This window comes from Hesperophylax consimilis, chromosome 15 (assembly GCF_061612785.1).
Source record: "Hesperophylax consimilis isolate HC1 chromosome 15, BYU_Hcon_1.0, whole genome shotgun sequence".
Lineage (NCBI taxonomy): Eukaryota > Metazoa > Arthropoda > Insecta > Trichoptera > Limnephilidae > Hesperophylax > Hesperophylax consimilis.
Genome location: NC_142850.1, coordinates 27193932 through 27206080, shown reverse-complemented (window position 1 = coordinate 27206080; position 12149 = coordinate 27193932). Strand labels below are relative to the sequence as shown.

General features: G+C 35.1%; 1 protein-coding gene across 5 annotated transcripts in view; it reads left to right on the top strand.

Moving 5' to 3' along the window:
* The window catches only part of klar (klarsicht), a 500935-nt gene that overhangs the window by 175291 nt on the left and 313495 nt on the right, over positions 1 to 12149 (top strand). For all 5 annotated transcript variants that reach the window (XM_089640414.1, XM_089640413.1, XM_089640412.1 and 2 more), the window contains 4 exons: positions 3935 to 4017; positions 8090 to 9009; positions 9157 to 9295; positions 9466 to 9634. In XM_089640414.1, coding sequence (XP_089496540.1) covers positions 3935 to 4017; positions 8090 to 9009; positions 9157 to 9295; positions 9466 to 9634 — 1311 coding nt within the window. The remainder of the gene's footprint in view (positions 1 to 3934; positions 4018 to 8089; positions 9010 to 9156; positions 9296 to 9465; positions 9635 to 12149) is intronic.

Sequence of the window (12149 nt, the reverse complement as noted above, 5' to 3'; positions counted from 1 at the left end):
GAGGAAACTTTGGCAATTATTTGAGTTAGTGATAATTATTAAAAATAATAACTTAACACTACCTAATATGTAAATAAAATTAAAATAAGATTATTGGCTTAAATTTAAAAGATGACCAATTTTCGGCACACAAATTTGTCGCATGAAAATTAAAATTTTCACCAAAAATCGCTCCTTTACTATAATTTATTTTATGTTTCATTATGTTGACGTAGATTGGGTAAGATTATTTATTTCAATAATTACTTTACGCCAAATATACCACAATTGAATTTTTCAATGGCCTTTATTTCATAATTTTAAACACAATTAAACCAAATAGGATATATGCTTACTAGATATTTGCTATACCTTTTGATAGAAAAAATAATTATTCAGTTTCGTTGGGTATTTTGGCATCAGATTAATATTTAAGTTTTGTATGAAAAGGACCTTGCAACTGGTTACATTCCTCCTTCAGTTAGTTTAATCAAAACCTCCTAGATCATAAGGCTGGGAGGCAAGGATCACAAGGCAGCCTCCTAACTTGTATGCAAAGATTTTCTTTTTATTTTTTTTATTTAATTTATTCTTATTTATTGGAACATTTTTGTTAATTAAAAAAAAAAACATTTTTTCGAGGTTCCCATACAAGTTAGGAGGCTGATTTGATTCAGTGTCCCGGCCTTGTGATCTAGGAGGTTTTGATTAAACTAACTGAAGGAGGAATGTAACCAGTTGCACGGCCCTTTTCATACAAAACTTAAATATAGATCTGATGCAAAATACCCAACGAAACTGAATAATAATTTGACAATTTGTATCTCATTAAATAAATACCTAATGTTACTTGGAGAAGTAGGCACTTCAGATTTCTACTGAATTTCTCAAAATTGAACGTAGAATCTTCTAATGGCGTTCTTAACACCTATTTTCACTACCATTATTTGTAATGTCCTACAATCAATTACTTCTCCATTGGCCAGCTCCGCACAACTCATGTTTTGGACATTAAGATTTCCATCGTGGTAAAGGCCGAGCGGCCATAACTCTACTTATAACTAAGTTGTAACTAGGGATTACAATTCCGGATAATCCGGATTTATAAGAATCCGCATTTCCGGATTATTCAAAGTGTAATTAATTTGCAATCCAATTATCTTATGAAATTAACGCTTTCAACAGACTAACTGGCATGCAAAACCGATTTTTTTTTGATAATTCAGTTGCTTACCCGATAACCAAATGGATATTATGATTTGAGATTCACACGGCCGAAATTATAATCTTAATTTATTTTTGTGGTATTACGCTGTGTTTTGTGTTGTATGCCCGTGTTGCAACATCCTTTTACCCTCCTCCTAACACGACATAAATACCCCAAAAAAATTAAAATACTTTTCACCGTGAAAACATCTACAAATAAATGACAACGATAATCAAAAACTTACACGAATTCAAAATTTAGTAGGTAAAAAGAAGTGTACTCAAGAAAAAGATTTATTTTTGTCGACCTTTAATAATTAAGATTTAAATAGTAGTTACATTTAGTACCTATTTAGTTTGTTACAGTTCCTAGTAATAAAATTTATTAATTAACTCCTATTTCGTAAAATTATGGTATTATGTAAGTAGGCACATGGATTATAGTGATTATTGTTTGGGATACTATGCCGTGTTGCGCTACCTCCTTTTTTAGCCAACTTTTGGGACAGCATTGCATTATCTATCATCAGGGTAGATGTGTAAGGTACGTGGATGTTTATGCAAAATAATTCTTTTTAATGCACTTTAATTTTTCTAAGGAGGTATTTCACCATCCATCTTCATGGTTTATCCGTAATAAATATACAAATTAATGCATACAATATGTAGAACACTCGTCTAACTTATCTATATAATATATAGCCAGTATTCATAGGGTCGAGTGCCGAAAAGTGAAGCCGGACTTTATATATAAATAAATCGATAATATACGTTATAACAAGGTATGAAGAAATGGTGATTTATAGATTTTTTTTATCCAATTTAATCCGATTTCAATAAACCGAAAAATCCGGATTTTTCAAAAACACAGTTCCGGACAGCAATCCCTAATTGTAACCTCTCTTGCTGTAACATGCCTTGTTTATTCGAAAGATGGAGAAGTTACAACGGAGCTATCAGCGGTACGCCTTTAGTACTTTAGTTAGCCCTCGTCGTGGTCTCGTTCACTTTCTTTTATAAATGCGTTTATTTTTCCAACGAAAGTGAACGGAAACCATATTGATTGATTGACAGCACTGAGATGGATTTCAATGCTGCAGGGGAAGAAATAGAAGCTCTCAAAAATAGTTATCACTTAGCAAGTGTTGTCAGAAATAAAACAAATGGTTTAGTACCTACCTGTGAAAGTGCGGTGTTCAAATAACTAAGACAGGTAACTAGGTACTTTGATATTCGTGGGTACTTGCTTGCATGCATATATGTGCTATGCATTTGTTTTTTATTATATTTTCCGACTTTATGTCCGGGTTAAATATTCCCCACAGGAAAAACTAAACCCTTACACACACTTTTCCACAAACGATCATCTAGTCAATCCACATCATGCAAGTGCATTATATAAGCAAAATAAATACAAAACAATACAAATACAACACGTCAAATCGACAGAGATCAAATGGGAAAATAATTCACCGACTGCAGATATTTTAATATCAGAGGGTTCGGCTCGGTAGAACTCCTAACAGGGCCTGTAAATCCTACTGATCCTTCAACAAATTATAAAAAAAATCTTTCGTAATCCTACATGTATTTAAAATAACTCTTTTTTGCATTTTTTAAAATAATTTTTTTGATAGATTTAATACGCCTACATTTTTAATTAGAGAGCTAGGTATAATGCCAGTAGCCTAAATAACAAATGGTAATATTTTTATAGTCTGACAAATATATTTATATATTATATATTTTAATTACTATTTCGATCGAAAATATAATTTTAATCGTCAATTTCAATATCAGATGTAAATAACTGAAGAGATGGTATTTTGAGTTGATGAAATTAAAAATATATATTTTTTAAATTTACCCCTCAAGTTTTTGTCACGCTTAAATTTGAGCTACTAAAGTTGTAGGTACCACCTACCTACTCAATATCCAATTCGTTGCCGTGGAGCGAAGTCACTAACATTTTTGGTAAAAAATAAATATTTTACAAGCAATAATTATTCGCCTGAAACACTCATCCACATTGAAAAATTTCCTGATAAAAGATACATGACGCCAACGGGACTCGAACCCGTGTCCCTTCGATTTCCGGTCGACAGCTCTGACCATAAAAAAAATCTTGTCTTAAACATTAGTTTACCAAAAAAAATATAATTAATATTTGACAAGTTCAAGTATTTCACCTAAAAATGTAGACAATTTGTCTCGACGCCATCTAGTGAGAGAGTTAGCACATACAATGCCTTTCTCATATAAAATAAAGTTGTTTGTTTTCAGGTGAAAAAAATGTAACAAGCAGTAATTGTCGAATGAAACACTAGTATATATTGAATTATTTCGCGGATAAGAGATAAGCCGCCATAGCTCAGTGGTCAGAGCTGTCGACCGGAAATCGAAGGGACACGGGTTCGAGTCCCGTTGGCGTCATGTATCTTTTATCAGGAGATTTTTCAATGTGGATGAGTGTTTCAGGCGAATAATTATTGCTTGTAAAATATTTATTTTTTACCAAAAATGTTAGTGACTTCGCTCCACGGCAACGAATTGGATATTGAGTAGGTAGGTGGTACCTACAACTTTAGTACTACAATGTTATGCCTTCTTGAGTCTTCCCAGACTTCTCCGTTCTCCGTCCATCCTCTCTACTCATCCAAACTATCTAAGCGCCCTTTTTATACGCTATTCCTAGTAATTGTATCTTGTTTAACTATTTATTTATTTATTATTTTGTTTGTCTTTGCAGTCGCCCACGCTTCGGCGAGCGGCCGGCAGATGTCGCCCTGATCGCCGCCCCACCACCTTCGCTTGGCGCTCTCCATCCAAACGGTAAATTTAAAAATCAAAATTATTCAAGCACAATTTTACTTTGCATACTATTGAAAAATCTTTCTCACAAACGTCGTATATAGAAAAAGATAGGTTACAAAGGAGCTATCAACGGTATAACGCTATTTTTGGAAAATATTTACATTGGCAGTGAAAAGCTAGAAAATATCATAATACTGACTCTAGTAAACATTTGGATATATTCACTTCAATATATTGAAGAAAAACAAATGTTTTTTAAATACTAATAATAAATGATAACATGTTTAAATACTAATAATAAATGATAATAATTCCATTAAATTTAAATAAACATGGTACGACATTTTGTGGTATTATGAAATGTTTCTCTTCCTACTTCATTAGCCAACGTCTCGGAGAGTGTTACAGTGTCCATCGTCGGGGCAGATTTATGGGCATAATCCACCAAAAATAAATCCCGATAATACTTTCAGCCGTGAAAATATCAAATTATTTACCCCGGTGGTATTATAATTTTTTTATAACCAGTTTTACATTTAATAGAAATACAAGTCAGTGAGACTATGCTGATACGAAGGTGAGCTACAAGTTTGCAAAGTGTACTAAATATTGAGAGCATCACTTTCATCAAGGCGATAGTCTAAGTCTCTCGAGATAAAAAAAAGATTAACTGTACGATACGCTGTACATATAAATAGTGTATAATAGCTCTTACTCTCGTCTATCTGTCCTCCCATTGGGACCGGCAACTCCCCTTCATTGACGGCGTGCTAGTTAAAATAAGCAGTGTAACGAATTAGTATACGTTAGCTTATCTCGGTTTGCTTTTTTGGCAACATACCTGCCTTGATATGTAGGCGAAAACCTGTCTCAAGGCAGACTAGTTAGCATTGTGGTCACGCACGCTAAGTGGACTTTAAATACCAATACTATAAGCATATACAGGACCGTAAGCAAATTCACGAGATCGTATAATAATATAATTAATTTAATAATCGTCCAAACATGAGATGCGATGCACTGACGACCCAAAATGTCGGAAGAACTGGAGATGTTTTAGAAGGTCTGTGTCCAAAACTGGATATCAAAAGGCACATGCTTTTGAAGGATTTTTATACGCATGTAAGGGTGGAATGCAAAACTAATTGAAAAGTGACCTTTCAGTAGGTCGCCCCAGGCAATAAATAAACCACTCACTAGATCGATATCTTCGGGCTTTTTGTATAAAACAAATTGGTCCTCTATTTAACCATAGATAAGCCAATATATAGACAATAAAATTCTCATTCGGAGCCTACTTATTAGCCAAATATATTTTTTAAATAAAAATGTTTGAAATGTCAAAATATTACCTCACGACAGGAAAATGAAAACTCGGTTAAATTTTAAGCATTTTTATTTCAACAAGACAATACATTATAGATAGATGTTAAATCATTAATGAATAAGGTATAACGATGAAATTCTACCTTGTATGATATAATCACGATCCAGTACATAGCCTCACAATACGCAAATTTCTGGCAGAAACACGGATACTGTCTGAAAATTAAATATCTATAATTTACATTGAAATTTAAAGGTCCTCACTTTCTTGCTGTTTAACTTTCTTATATTATGTACACGCTGCTTCGTGTAAAATCCACCCCTGGCAACAGCGTGCAACGCGTAGTAGAGAAACAACTCTCACATTTTTGCGCACGAGGGAGAGGCAGACATGCCTCATCGTTTCCTTATTTTATCCACATTATAGTGAAATAGGAAGAGCTTATAATAAAACGTATTGACCTCTTAAAACCTCCAACACGACTCGCGTGTAATCTCTTATTGATTATCTGATTATTGCAGCGATTGACCATTAACCAGTTAATTAAATTCTCGTATTTATCAAGCTATCTCCAGCTTTCCTTGTTTCCAATCTAACTAATCTCTTATAAGTTTCTACCATTTTGTGTGAAATGCGGTGTTCCTCAAGGTTTTACTGTTGGACCCTTATCTTTTTGTATTTCCGGGATGCGCCTAGTCGCTTCTTCTGTCTATAATTACGTAGTAAATGTAGAAGTATATTACTAGAGATCAACGCCCTGATCGAGAGCGGACTAACGCCGACGAACCTCGTTGTAGATGAAATTTACGACCCCGATTTAACGGGCAGTGTATTTTTATCTTATCAAATCAGAAGATGCTTTGCTAAATGCTCTTTTTTATGTATTTATAGCAATGATATTTGGTGCGTTGGATTGCTTTATCTAATTTTATTACCGAAACTCTTCGTAAATGGTTTTTATCAATGCTTTGATGCTATTTTCAATCTTGGTTTCTTTCTCTTATTTTAATTTTGTTTAAGCTATCGGGGAAGAATTTGCTTCCTGCTTTTCGTTGTTCTAAATATCGGAGTCCAATCTAAATACAGTTTATTTGCGTCTTATGGGTCCGGCTTTCTTTAATCCATATCTCACGAAAAGCTTAGAATCGAGATAAATTATGTAATAACTATCTTGGCTTTTCTTAATTGTCTTTTCTAACCACGGCTTTACTAATTCAATTAACTGTCGAGTCTGTAGTTTTATGTAATTTAATTAATACATCTGTTCGCCGCGCGGCATCTCTCGTATTTCTGTATTCGCTGCTATTAAAATGACGTCTTCAGTCCGTGTTATCCAATATTTTTAATTATTCAGTGCTTCCTTTGGCATTGTAACTTCCGTTCCAGATTTACTCAAAACGAACACGCTACGATGTAACCGGTTGGTACGTTTTCCTGCAGGCCAATTATTTGATGTCAATTTGGCGCGATTCCGCAATGTCGCTGCTCTAGCGAGATGCGGCTATCGTTCATTGGATTTATTTGCATTTAATCTGGTTTACCAGTAATACCATTTTCTTTGCGGTTTACCGGCAAACAGCTCAACAATTTCCGCAATCAGAAGTGATGTGAAAATAATTGAACTGCCAGAGCAAGTCCCATAACGATTCTGCGTAATAATATAATAATAACTGCTTCTCATTCGCTATAAAAATAATTCGTCATATATCGATAATGTTGTCTAGTGCAGACACGTAAAAAAAATTACATCGATTTTTTCTATAATAAGGAACTCCAGCCAAAATATTAAGACTTAAAAATACAAATACGTTAATTATAAAATAAATTAGTAAATCGTTATTTAAAAATGAATAAAACACTATCCCTTCAAAACGCACTGCTTGTTTTTTTTAAACATTAACTCCACGTAACCACGGACCAATGTCATCTTTGGGGATGCTGTGTGGATTGTCTTTTTGGGGAGATGATTGAACATGACACTTGAAGAGACCCTTATAATAAGAGGGTGGAAAAACAGTAGCCAGCAAATTCTTCCACAGCCGAACTGTTGAACTCAGGAACAACTCATAGAAACGACCCGTTTCCATGTGACAAAAAACTGTTTCCCGACTATTCACAGGTGCCGAAGAGATCAATGGCACTAGTCCTCTGAGCATCTTCCATTTTAATACCGGTAAAACAAGAACAGCATACCTACCTGTCATCTGTCCTCTAAAAATTGCAATCCGTTTGACAAGATAGGGGAATCTATTAAACAGTCCGCCCGTTTCTGCATAGTCAAGGGTTTTTTTCACTTATTTTGGGGCTCCGTACTAGAGGTGGCTGCCAAATTCGACGGTGAGACATAAAAACAGACATGCGCAGTTAAAAATTCTGATTTCCAAAATAGATGATTTTTTTACAATCGTTTTGTCGCTTACTGATTGTTTTTTTTTCTTGTAAACTGTAGAAATTAAACTAAAAACATATTTAATTACACAGGCGTATTATAAAGGCTATTGATAGCGTGATAGAAAAAGTAAGCTTCTCGTGACATTACAAGGCTCTTAGTGGCTTTAATTGCGTTTTAGCGGGCATTGAAAAATGAAAACTTTGAATATTATTTTAATGGTTAAAACTAACCATAAAAACATGCTGGTATTTATGTTAGAATGTTATTATCAATAAAAAAAATAATTTAAAAATTGGCTGGAGTTCCTTACTATACTTTTTTATTTATTATTTTTATATGTTCGATAATAATATGAGTTTTCTTGTTTCCAGAGCCACTGGCAGACGAAGGGCCAAGAAGCAGCTTCGTCAATGTCCAGAGAACCTCGCCTCCACCAACCACTCGGAGTCGGATGTAGCGGAGGAAGATCAACCCCAGCCCACGCACCATGAAGCACCAGCCCGAGTACCAGACCCCCACATCGAAAGCACCCAATCCATAAACGAACGACTATCCTTTCACGACGACTTTAACACCAAAAACGAAGAGGATAATTTTAGAATTGCACATAAAAAATCTCACAACCACCAATCGGAATATTCCCGGCATTCGTCCAGTTACTGCAGTAACTGCGGTGATTATGTGTCCCTTCTTCCAGTAGACCACAACTCTTTCAGATCACTGCCTAACTATTGTCTAGGCGACTTAGACAATCCTTGTATAGACCTTTCACCTGAAAACAGTTCTGGTCCGATATCCTTCGATTCCGGTATCGAACAGCCGTACAAAGATACGAGAACATCGAACTCTAGTCCAACTGCCGCATCGAAACCTAGCTCACCTAAATTATCAATAGTCGAATATAAGTCATGGGAGAAACCACCTGACGTAGGTGATAGACCAGAGAAATTAAATAGTTTTAACAATTTAACTATAAGCCTTCCGGCCAAACACACAAACACGGTAGAAACTCAAACAGACTGGATTCCCTACAGAGTTCTAGTCATTGAAAGGGATCAAGTAGTGCCGGCCAAGTCAATATTCGACCAACCCAAGCCGGTGGAGAGGCTCGATAGAAAGGTCACAGTTTTGAAAGTCTGGAAGAATTCCAGGAGGGCTATAAAAGAAAGGAAACCATGGCTGAAGTACTCTTCTGCTTCTTCAGCCAATGCTGAAGAGGAACAGGAAAGAGTATATCACTCAGATTCTGCCCTCGATTCTTCCGTTGAAGTCATCATGCCTGTCGGAACCAGTAAGTACAGTTTTTTATAATTTTATTAAGAGATTTATATTTATCCATTCCATAATATATATACTCTGTTTAATGTTACAAAAGGACAGTTTTTTTAAGATGCCATAGATTCTTACATTCTTAAAAGAAGGACATTTTCCATTGCAGGTTTCGAGAACTTCTCAATGAAGAACAGCTTCTCACTGTCTTCGCTGCGGGGAGCGGCGGCTGGGGAGGGCCCCGGCGCAAGTCCCATGAAGGCTCCACCCAACCAGGAACGGCCGTACCACAGCCTTACCAAGAAACGGTCAGTTTTAAGTCTTTCTTAATGCCTCTTCAAACAGTTGGTATAGCGAGCGCACATCACGAGGTTCCATAATAAAACAAAACATTTTCGTCAGGTCCTCCTGCGTGGGTTCATGTAATAAAAAAGTGTACATTATAAAATAAATCATAATTATTTGTTCAAAATTCCAGCAAGGACCCAAATCGCGAGTTGTGGAGAAGGTCATGGGGCTCCACGCACAGCAACCAGAGTGCGCAATCGCTGTCCTCCGCCACCCTGGCGGCCAAGGACGACTTCTGGGCCGCTATCCAGCACAACTATAACTACATCATGGACAACGAGCTCATTGACTCCTGCAAGGTCAGTCAAACAATGCTCAAACTGCCAAATTAATGCTATTCAATGGAGTAAAGAAACGCTAAATGCAACTTTTTTCTTTGGTATAATAATATTATCTCTCTGAAGAGATATTTAAAAATAATAATTTTTAGTCATTTGTCTCTGTGTCGGTGTGTAACTCGGGTTCAATGAACTCTAGAATTGGGATTTGCTTTGATTGGAATGTTTTTCCACAATTAATTCCAATTTTAGAATTATCAAAAGAAAGGCAAATTTCAAATACAGAATTATTAATTATTGTAATAAAATATAACATTTTTGGTACCTATTTTATCACTATTCTTTAATCTTGTTTCCATCAATTCCAATTTCAAAATTATTAATCAATTAATTAATAATTCTGTATTTGAAATTGCATTTCCTTTAAATTTTTTTACAGATGTCGTAATTTACTTTTTTTTTAATTCTTCAATTTATGTAAGTTTACTAACTGTGTTCATTCAAAAGATAAATCCCTGGGAAAATATTTGTTTTATAAATACTTTCTTTCAGCTTCATAAATCCAAAAATTATAATATCCTGTAAATTTTAAATACACCTATTTTGATTTCACTTTTGTTTCCGGTAATGAATGAATGCAAATCTTGGAAGCAGAAATTAACCCACTTCCGACATCCAGTCGCGCTGAAACTCGGCAGATGCATTCTACCTACTTTAGTTGACAATCACCTACACACAAACGGACATATATGCATTTCTCTGAAATCGGATGACATTAGAGCAGTTAATATACAAAATAAATGTCTGTCCTACCCAATAGGCATTTGGCGAGGTTGATAGAGTTTTCGACTACAGTTCCTGAGTAGGAAGTTTCAATTCTCAGTAAAACCAAAACATTTAAGTTTTAAAAGACATTTTAAAATAGACGTGTAGCAGTAAAAAAAATTTAGTTATTTACACATTGATGTGTGTTTATTTTCTAGTATTGCTAAATCAAAATGCTTTTGACACTCAAGTCATAACATTATGGTGTCATTGGTTGCTTATAAAGACTCCAGATCAGAAGGTTGAGTGTTAACGTCATGTCAGGGTCACCAGTTTATGGTGTCATTAGTTGCTTATAAATCAAGTAAGAACACTTCAAAACAGAAATAATCGATTTTGACTAGGTCGTCCCATCGCGGTACAGGAGACACTATTGGTGGACGCCTGTCCGCTATTGGTGGACTAGCCGCCAATAGATGTAATCTATCTTTAGATTTTTGCTGTGTTCGTTTTGCCACAACGTTAATATAATTTACCAGTTATGTAATCTGCAGTGTTAAAACTCTTTATGTTATGTTTGTATAACACTTGTCACATTGAATAAAGTTATTTTGTCTGTTATAAAATTATGTACTTGCAGAAATAAATAAAATAAAAATTTAAATTGGACATCTGTGTAAACTTTTAAAATTCAGGTCAAAATGTGACAATGTTGAATTAAGAAAATTTATGAGTGCCGAAACCATTACAAACCTAAAATTGTTATTCCAGATAATTGATCTCTATTGGAACCTAGCTCAAAACATGTTTTAAAGATATTTTAGTAGCTTAGTTAGCTCATATAAATATATTTAAAGCACGGTTAGTAAAAACGCAGTGTCTTCCTTGAGAGTCTGAAGGAACACACTGCGTTTTTATTTACCACAGCAGTATATAGTATACGTATACAGACACTATACAAACACTGAATAGATAATACACACTAGAAATACCTTCCATATAATTTTTAATGGAGCCAATGTTGCCACTGACTTACTACCTTTTGGTTCTAGCCCGTTTAGCACGCACTTTGTCTCTCTTACACTTGCCTAACATTATATATACACGGTGTCCGGAAACTCATAGTACAAACGGGAAACTGGTGAATCTACAACACATTTAGAGTCTTTGTAGTTTAACTCTTTTTGATTTGAGCTAAATCATGTCCGAAGTTGTAATTTTTTAGGTTGAATTTGAAAAAATCCATTCACTAGCCGGTTTTGTGCCTTAAGGTAGCTGGTACCTGTTACCTCTAGGTAGCTGTGCTAACAAGGCCAACCGTACAAAATAAGCGCGTTAACGCGTTGTTATTTTTGACGATTTGATTTCGCGGCCGGTACATCCAAACCAAATACCTTCCGACAGAGAAAAGGCTAGGGGTTAATAATGTATTTTAAAATGCGTCAAAGAGTAGACCCGGTCTCAAGAGTTGTTTTTAACCCTTTGAAAAATAAAAAATCAAAGTGCTCAGATCGAAAAAAGTATGTTTTTTAGGTTCCCTATGTGATGCAATTTCACCGGTTCCCGCTTATACTTTCCGGACAACATGTATAACTGTCAGATACATTATTCGCCAATCACTGAAGGTACACACCCACGACCACCTTTCTCCTGCGCATGTTTGTTTCTTCCCCTCACCATTAAAGACAGTCTATTATTATTTATTCTGTGGCTCTGCATTTTAAATGGCCAAACTTTATGGTCATGAAACATGCCCACATTGCATTATTTA